At 46.2% G+C, this 9,332-nt stretch overlaps 1 protein-coding gene across 1 annotated transcript; it reads left to right on the top strand.

The window, feature by feature from the left end:
• Nucleotides 1-701: 701 nt before the first annotated feature.
• LOC310871262 (sarcoplasmic/endoplasmic reticulum calcium ATPase 2-like) lies at nucleotides 702-3,803 on the top strand (the record flags this gene model as incomplete). Its single annotated transcript, XM_083782750.1, has 1 exon — nucleotides 702-3,803. The coding sequence occupies one exon, from the start codon at nucleotides 702-704 to the stop codon at nucleotides 3,801-3,803; it is 3,102 nt and encodes a 1,033-aa protein (XP_083638876.1).
• Nucleotides 3,804-9,332: the final 5,529 nt, after the last annotated feature.

Raw genomic sequence — 9,332 nt, 5'->3', positions numbered from 1 at the left:
AAACAGACACTTGGAAAAGTATTATGCTATTTATTTATTGATTGATTGAATACTTTATTAACAGGCTTTGCATGGGCCAAGCCCCTATAGGGCCTATACTAGGCTTGTTTCCATTGTGGTCCTCTGTATAATATCGGAATCGGTCAGAATCGGTATCGGCAGATATGACGCTGCAAATAATCGTAGATCGGATATCGGTCATAATTTCATAATCGTGCACCCCTAATTAAATTGTATGCCTGTTTATCGCGTATCAGTCGTATCGGCGGAAACAACTGCCTGTTGGACCGACTCGACGCTGGGAGCAGTCGTTGGTACGTCGTACGGTTCTTGACATACAGCATGGTTCTTGAGGAGCAGCATGGCCTGGGCAGTCAGCAGGCAGACCATATTTGGGACAAATTCAGTATTCTGACTGCACCAATATGACAGTCGGTCAGCTCCATATTTGGGCAAACACTCCATATTTGGACAAACGTTTGGGAGAAATACATGATGTCAGGCGTTGTGAACAGCAGCTTGCAACTTAAAACACATGTCGTCTGAAATAAGCATGTAGAACACCGAAGCGGAGGATATAGCAACGACTAAATCTCAACTATTTTGCTTATACCCTGTTAGCGTTCAAGCTGTAATAAAAGGGGTGGGCAGAGAGAAGACAGAGGGAAGGAGAGAGCGGTGTCCTCAAGAAGCCTTTGACCATGGACAACGGACATACAAAGACGGCGGAAGAAGTTCATGGATTTTTTAACGTTGATGAAAGCAACGGTCTGGGGTTAGACCAAGTGACGAAACAACGAGAGAAATATGGACCTAACGAATTACCACCTGAGGCGGTTAAATCTCTCTGGGAACTGGTGATTGAACAGTTCGAAGATTTACTTGTGAGGATCCTCCTTTTCGCCGCCTGCATATCGTTTGCGCTGGCGTGGTTTGAAGAGGGAGAGACCATCACGGCATTTGTAGAGCCTTTAGTTATCCTACTGATTCTCGTGGCGAATGCCATCGTCGGAGTTTGGCAGGAGCGAAATGCGGAGAACGCTATTGAGGCACTCAAGGAGTACGAGCCAGAGATGGCTAAAGTGTACCGTCAGGACAGAAAGAGTATCCAGTGGATCAAAGCAAGTCAAATTGTGCCTGGGGACATCGTGGAAGTGGCTGTCGGTGATAAAGTTCCCGCAGACGTCCGGCTTACGTCTATCAAGTCCACGACGCTGAGAGTTGACCAGTCGATTCTGACAGGGGAGTCGTTGTCGGTGATAAAGCGCACGGACCCTGTGCCTGACCCACGTGCCGTCAACCAGGACAAGAAGAACATGCTCTTCTCCGGCACCAACATCACAGCAGGCAAAGCTGTAGGCATCGTGGTGGCCACGGGGGTCAACACGGAGATAGGAAAGATCTGTGACGAGATAGCGTCCACGGAACAGGAGCGCACGCCTCTGCAGCGGAAACTGGACGAGTTTGGAAAGCAGCTCTCTAAGGTCATCACGCTGATCTGCATCGCGGTGTGGATCATCAACATCGGCCATTTCAACGATCCTGTCCATGGGGGCTCCTGGATACGCGGGGCCGTCTACTACTTCAAGATCGCCGTGGCCCTGGCCGTGGCCGCCATCCCGGAGGGTCTGCCTGCTGTCATCACCACCTGCCTTGCTCTGGGAACTCGCCGCATGGCCAAGAAGCACACCATCGTCCGCAGCTTGCCCTCCGTGGAGACCCTGGGCTGCACCTCCGTCATCTGCACTGACAAGACCGGAACACTGACCACCAATCAGATGTCGGTCTGCAAGATGTTCATAGTTGACCAGGTTACAGATGACAGCTGCACCCTGAAAGAATTTACCGTAACTGGCTCTACTTATGCCCCTGACGGAGAAGTGTTCCACAAAGGTGTCCTAGTGAAGTGTTCCCAGTATGACGGCTTAGTGGAGCTGGCCACTATTTGTGCTCAATGCAATGACTCCTCACTGGACTACAATGAGGCCAAAGGTGTGTATGAGAAGGTTGGTGAGGCCACGGAGACAGCTCTCACCTGTCTGGTGGAGAAGATGAACGTCTTTGACACGGACGTCGAGGAACTGTCCAAGATTGAGAGGGCCAACGCCTGTAACGCCGTAATAAAGCAGCAGATGAAAAAGGAGTTTACCCTGGAATTCTCCCGGGACAGGAAGTCCATGTCCGTGTACTGTACGCCAAACGAGGCCAGTCAGACAAGGTCCTCCAAGATGTTTGTCAAGGGCGCCCCGGAGGGAGTGATTGACAGGTGCACTCACATCCGTGTTGGTCAGAACCGGGTACCGCTGACCACTGCCATTAAGGAAAAGGTCATGTCTGTGCTCAGGGAGTACGGAACAGGCGGGGACAGCCTACGCTGCCTGGCCATGGCCACGCTCGACAACCCCGTGGGCAAAGAGGAGCTGCCGCTGGAGGACTCGAGCCGCTTCGTCGAGTATGAAACCGATCTGACGTTTGTTGGCTGCGTGGGCATGCTGGATCCTCCCAGGGCAGAAGTGGCGGCCGCCATCAAGCTGTGTCGCCGGGCAGGCATCAGAGTGATCATGATCACCGGAGACAACAAGGGTACGGCGATGGCGATATGCAGGCGAGTTGGGATCTTTGGAGGGGATGACCTGCGTGACCTCTCGAGCGTGGCCTTCACGGGCCGCGAGTTCGACGACCTGTCGCCCGCTGCGCAAAGAGAAGCCGTGCTTAAAGCCTGCTGCTTTGCCCGCGTCGAGCCCTCTCACAAGTCAAAGATCGTGGAGTTCCTTCAGTCGCACGATGAGATTACTGCTATGACCGGGGACGGAGTGAACGATGCTCCTGCCTTGAAGAAAGCGGAGATAGGCATCGCCATGGGTTCAGGCACTGCGGTGGCCAAGTCTTCCTCTGAGATGGTGCTGGCGGATGATAACTTCGCCTCCATCGTAGCTGCCGTGGAGGAAGGACGAGCCATCTACAACAACATGAAGCAGTTCATCCGATACCTCATCTCCTCGAATATAGGAGAGGTTGTCTGTATCTTCCTGACTGCAGCGCTGGGTTTCCCCGATGCCTTGATTCCAGTTCAGCTGCTGTGGGTCAACCTGGTGACCGACGGTCTACCTGCCACAGCCCTGGGCTTCAACCCCCCAGATCTGGACATCATGAACAAGCCACCACGTAATGCCCGCGAGCCGCTCATCTCTGGATGGCTCTTTTTCAGATATATGGTCATTGGCTGCTATGTGGGTGCTGCTACTGTTGGTGCTGCTGCCTGGTGGTTTGTTTCTGCTCAAGATGGTCCCGGAATCACCTATTACCAGCTGAGCCACTTCCTGAAGTGTAGCCCAGAAAATCCACAGTTTGCGGGTGTGGACTGTGGTCTGTTTCGGTCTCCCATTCCAATGACCATAGCCCTGTCTGTCCTGGTCACCATTGAGATGTGCAATGCCCTCAACAGTGTGTCAGAGAATCAGTCGCTGCTGCGTATGCCTCCCTGGAAGAACATGTGGCTGCTGGGAGCCATCAGCCTCTCGATGGGCCTTCACTTCCTCATCCTCTATGTGGAGCCTCTGTCTGTCATCTTCCAGATCACATCTTTGAACCTCGCCCAGTGGCGGATGGTGCTGAAGTTCTCGCTGCCCGTAATTCTTCTGGATGAGGTGCTGAAGTTCATTGCCAGGAACTACCTGGAGCCCGGTGAAGAGCTGGAGAAGCCTGCCAGCAACAAAGGCTCCTCCTTGTTTGCATGTATGGACGGAATCTCCTGGCTCTCGGTAGCCATTTTCCTCCCCTTGCTGCTCTGGATCTGGCACTAACATGGAAGGTTCTGGCTGTAACAAGATGTGCACATGCACACCAAGGCCCGCCCCCGCTCGATCATGATTGGCGGAAGGCCCCTCTCTATCCTGATCGGATGAAGGCTGGGCCACCTAGCCAAAAACTAAACCTAAGGTTTTTTAACCCCAAGCAGTTAACTGGGGACAGGGAGGAACTCCTTATATGGTCAGCACACTCTATAGTAGGGAGGATTATCACAAAAAAAAAAAAAAAAAGTGATATTTGAATTAAGTGAAATCACTGAATATATACATAATTAATTATACTAGAGCGGTGCCCGTGGGGCCTCTACAGCGGTGCCCGTTGGGCACTGGCTTACTTGGAACGATGCAAGGTGGAAATTAATGCCCCACCCAGATATTATGCCTGTGTCCCTTTTATGCCCATATATGGAGTTCTTTGTCAGGCGTGCCCGAATGTGGAGTATATGCAGATGTCAGAACAGGCCAGCTCCGTATATGGACCCTGGGCAGGGGCTTCGGTGCATTTATAGATAGATATACATCATTTATATAATAAATCTGATTTATATCATCACTCGCTTTAAATTGATTATAATTTTAAATAAAGACAAAATATTAATTTAAAAAAATGAGGGGAAGGGCATTTGTGAAGAGGTGGGGTTTTGAGGGCAGTTTTAAAGGAGGGGAGACATGGGGGCAGCTTTATATAAGGAGGGGGTTTGGCTACTGAAGACCCTCACCACAGGGGACCACCAGCAGCTTGACCTGAAGGAGATATTTCATGTGTTTTTTTTCTCATTATCCCCAGGCTGAAGGCAATCATGGCAATTATGTACTACTGTCACATTTGTTGCAAATGCTGCCAGTATGCGGCCAAACTCCTTGAATCTTTTATTTCTTGAGGGCCTCCTATATCCAGCTTTTGGTGTGTATGCACAAACGTTGTCCTCCTACACAAACATTAAAATGCCATTGACAATAGATGGACAATTTTGAGTGTTCGTGCTAACAAAAACATTGCGTAACACAAACATTGAAGTTTGTGAATTGATGTATTGATGTACGATGATAAGAGTGCCCCTCACTTCACACAGGTGTAATTATTTCTAGGGGCGATAGATAGCCCCTCCTATATCCAGCTTTTGGTGTGTGCGCACAAACTTTGTCCTACACAAACATTAAATTCCCATTGACAATGAACGGAGAATTTTATGTCATAGTGTCTGAGCAAATGTCTATTTTACGTCATGATGATGTACGACGATAAGAGCACCCCTCACTTCACACAGGTGTGATTATCAATACTCCTTTATATATTTTATTTTAAATGTGAAATGTGAAAAATGCCAAATATGTTTTTTTTTGTCCCCACACGCCTCAATATTTGCCATTGACGATGAAAGGAGAAATTTGGTCAAATGTCCGCCAAATATGACATCAATTTGAGGCAACACAAACATGAAATGCCATTGACAGTGAAGGGAAAATGTACATCATATGTAGACGAGCAAATCGGCTAACCAATCACATAGATTCAGTTGTTCATTAGATGATGTACAATGATAAGAGCGCCCCTCACTTCACACAGGGTTTTTTCAACAATGGCTGGATCGCACTGAAACGTTATATGGTCATACATCATAGATACAGTGCGTCATAGGTTACATCATAACCCAAATAAGACAACTTCTCCGACCAGTGGAAGTTGGAGAGATGTGGAGCGTATATGGCAGGATAGATATGAAAGGTTTGGGAGTAGACGTTCAAATCATGGTTCAAATACACCGCTGAAAGTGATTTCAAACGTTATTATTTAAAAGTTAAAGCTCTATTCTGATAGTAATCATAGCTGTAGTGTAAGTTCAATTTTGTCCGCTCATTTGTTTCATCGTTTCCCAGTTCTTTTTTTGTTATGCTATGAGTTCTCTCTCTTGATTGAATAAAATTGGTGTCTAGAGTCCAACCGGAACACAGTGTTTTGTTTACTAAAGAACTAGGACAATTTCACACTAATACACAGCCTACTGTGGCTGTTCCCTTGGATTCATGCTGGGATAATTTATGCCCAGTGGAGTTGGCACAACCCTGAATGCCACAATATTTTTTTTTGGGGGGGGGGGGGGGGGGGGGGGGGTGAGATGGTAGCATAGTATGGCTTCACCCCCACCCTCTCACATCTTTTCTCTCTTCTCTCTTCATTTGGTTTCATTTTACAGAGTTACATTATTGTTAAACATCCCAGAATTAAAGTGGTCTTAAACCCGACAGTCAGTACCAAGTACTGTTACAAGCGCCACAGCACAGTAGTGTGTCCCTTGGCAGCAAGTTGTGATGTTACGACTTGTTTCATCCAGAAGTTGGCTTTCAAACATATCGTTTTGAAATGAGTAATATTTGAACTCATAACCATGGGGACATTAGGCAAGCTTTCTGAGAATGCCTTATTTCACCACACAGGCCATCTCTGTGTGTGTGTGTGTGTGTGTGTGTGTGTGTGTGCGTGCGTGTGCGCCCAGAGGCTTTGGTCCCAAACCCATTGCACCATATACATCTAATGCCATTGTACAACCAGTGCCCCGTGTCATGAACTGAGGTTCAAGCCTTCCTCCAGACATTACCTGTCAGCTTCTATAGTCAGATATTGATCTCAAATTGGCCTAGAGAGTATTGTCACACAAATAGCAGCCATCATCAATATCATGACAATACATTTCAAGAGCACAAGTCTGTCAGAAAATGAAATTGTATACAACTACTGTACACTGCACTATTATATAGACGCCTTACTGTATACTGGACTTTTCTAGTGCCAAGATGCATGCAGTACCATGGATTCTTCTTCTGCAAGACAAAGCTATTTTACAGTATTTAAGCTCCTAATTAGTGGAGTGTGATTCTTCTCCTTTGCTTCCAGCAGAAGCACTGACGAGGTGCACCAACTGGAACTCTATACACCTGTGGAAATGAGCATGTGGGCTCAAATCACCAACAAGTACTGAACCAACAAAGACAGACCTCTGTGTCCAGGCGTGCTTCACCAAGAATGTGTTTAAACGTAGTCAAATGAAGAAGGCCTGTACTGTCCTACAATGTAGGAAATTAAAACTAATTTCAAAACACTCTTGGCATTTGACAAAAATGCCATTCACTATATACAACTATTATAGCATGTTTAACACCTGCTGCGGTTGTACCTCTAGATGGGAGTAAATAGTACCTACTGTACAAGCATGTACTGTTCAACTATCATGGATGAATATATATACATTCACTTCACAACTGTGGCTTCATATGATTTAATCTACATTTCTCAGCATTCACAAGCTGAACTTGTGAATGCTGAAAGTAACTTCTGAAAGTCATACATGGACACACCTTCAAAACTCATTTGTCAGCGTTTATGCTAGGGGTGTAACAATTATAGTTATTAACTATCGAAATATCGATTTTTAATTAAAAAGAAAATAATAATTAAACAGCAAATATCGTATCGTTTGACTTTGCATCATATTGTTTTACAATGGAAATAATCGGTATCTTATTTCTTGCAATGTACATAATCAATTTTATCAATACTAAGTACTGTATATAGCAATTTTAAGAAGAAAACAGAAAAAGATGGATTTAATTACTTTTCCATTCCATATAGCTTACAATTGAAAAATGTATGTATTTTTCAATGTCAAGGCGATACAATGTCCATCTATTTGCCAGAGAATCACTGTGTTTACTTATTTATATCCATAATACATTTTTCCCTTAAAAAACATGCACTAACCACAAGTTTCACACATATTTAATGTATTTGCTAAATAGTTACTGTATCGATTTGAAATCATTGAATCGTATCGTATATCGTATCGTCAACCATGTATCGTGATACGTATCATATCGCTGTTAAAGTGTATCGCTACACCCCTAATGCACGCACATGATTTCATCAAGGAACAGTCTGTTTTTTTACTGTCTGTATTTCTCCCACATTTGTTCACATTCACATTTAAAACTTAAACTTAAATCAGCTTAAACAAAACAAACACCGTCGGGACTTGAGCGTTTATTAAAAAGTTCATCAATAAATAAGCGCGTGAGGCATTTATAAGGTCTAGTCTTGCGTCATTGGTTTTCGGTTACTCCGGTGCTCGGTTGTCTTTGACTCAGACTCTTATATAACAATGGGATTAGATAGCCGTCTCAAGCAGGGACTGAGGATCACAGTTTCAGGTCCACCTGCAGTGCTTCCACCTCCTCACCCAACAGACAGCAGTTACTGCAGAAAAAACATTCCAAGGAGGCGCTAAGCTTTCTGCCAGATAGATACAAGCTGGCTCGTATTAGACTTGTGCTTGCATATTAGACTTGTGTGTGACGGTTGACGGCTGATTTAAACAGCTGGCCAGACCAGTGTTCATTTTGACAGCATAATTGTGATTTAGTCTTGTGTTTTTTTTAATTGTTTAGTCGACTAAATATCTTTCAGTCTTGTAGTCTTATTAGTCAACCAAATAAACACACACCCATCCCTCACTCTGCTTAACTGTATACATCGTGTATCTGGGAATGCAATATTGTGGGCGATACAGAGAAACAGACCCCCCAAAAAAATAACATCAAATCAAAGCGGGGGAGCTGCTCAGTCTAAACCCACGCAACGCTCAACACTTCCTTGTTTACAAACTGCCATAAATAGTGGTGGATGGATGGGGTCTGTCTGACCTGACCCCGGGAGGAAAAAGCCCTTAGTCACAGTCTCGTGAGCTAGGGGAATCGGGGCAAACTGCCGTTTCAGCCAAATGTTATTTTTTAAAAGTAAGGGCAATAGACTGAAGCATGCCCCCCAAACGACCGTGCACATATTTTCACAATGACAGTCACTTATGTGTGAGCATGCGGGCTCAGGAAGGCCAATCAATAGCCCCCATTATGAGGGCTGCGAGGGGGGAATTAGGCGGTCAATGGAAGGGACTAAGCCATGGACGCCGTGTCCACGCTCTCCCTCTGGCGTGGTCTGTTTGTTTTGATGGCAGCACGAGACTGGCGTGACTCTCAGCCTTGTTTACATCGGATACATGTACCCCCCAACCCCCCCCCCCCCCCCCCCCCCCCCCCCCCCCCCCCCCCCCCCCCCACACACACACACACACACACACACACACACAGACACAAGCTATGTGAAATCGCCCTCTCAGATTGCATCAGAGCCAGAGGCAGTGACTGCAAAATGCAAGAACGTCAAGCTTTCCGTAAAAAGGGACACATTTCACGGACCGCTGCTAGAAACGGCAGTCACATAATGTTAGTAGTATTTGTAGTAGATGGCAGTAGCATTATTTGAAACTTTGCACCCTATATGGCCCGAAAAATAATGAAGTCTGTGTGTCGTTCTATAGGGTTTGACTGGATTGCTGAATTCCTACAATGACCATAATGCTTTGCTGCAATGCCTCCTCCTTGTGGAGAGGGGGGAAGGCCATAGACGTATAAGGTAGACGCGCCACTTTCGGGCTCTGGAGCGTACATGTGCTCAAGGGAGGGCAAAAAAAA

The sequence above is a fragment of the Protomyctophum parallelum genome (genome assembly GCF_964188405.1).
Source record: "Protomyctophum parallelum genome assembly, chromosome: 14".
In the NCBI taxonomy this organism is placed as follows: domain Eukaryota; kingdom Metazoa; phylum Chordata; class Actinopteri; order Myctophiformes; family Myctophidae; genus Protomyctophum; species Protomyctophum parallelum.
Note: the sequence above shows the minus strand (reverse complement) of the source record. Positions and strands in the feature narration are given on the sequence as shown.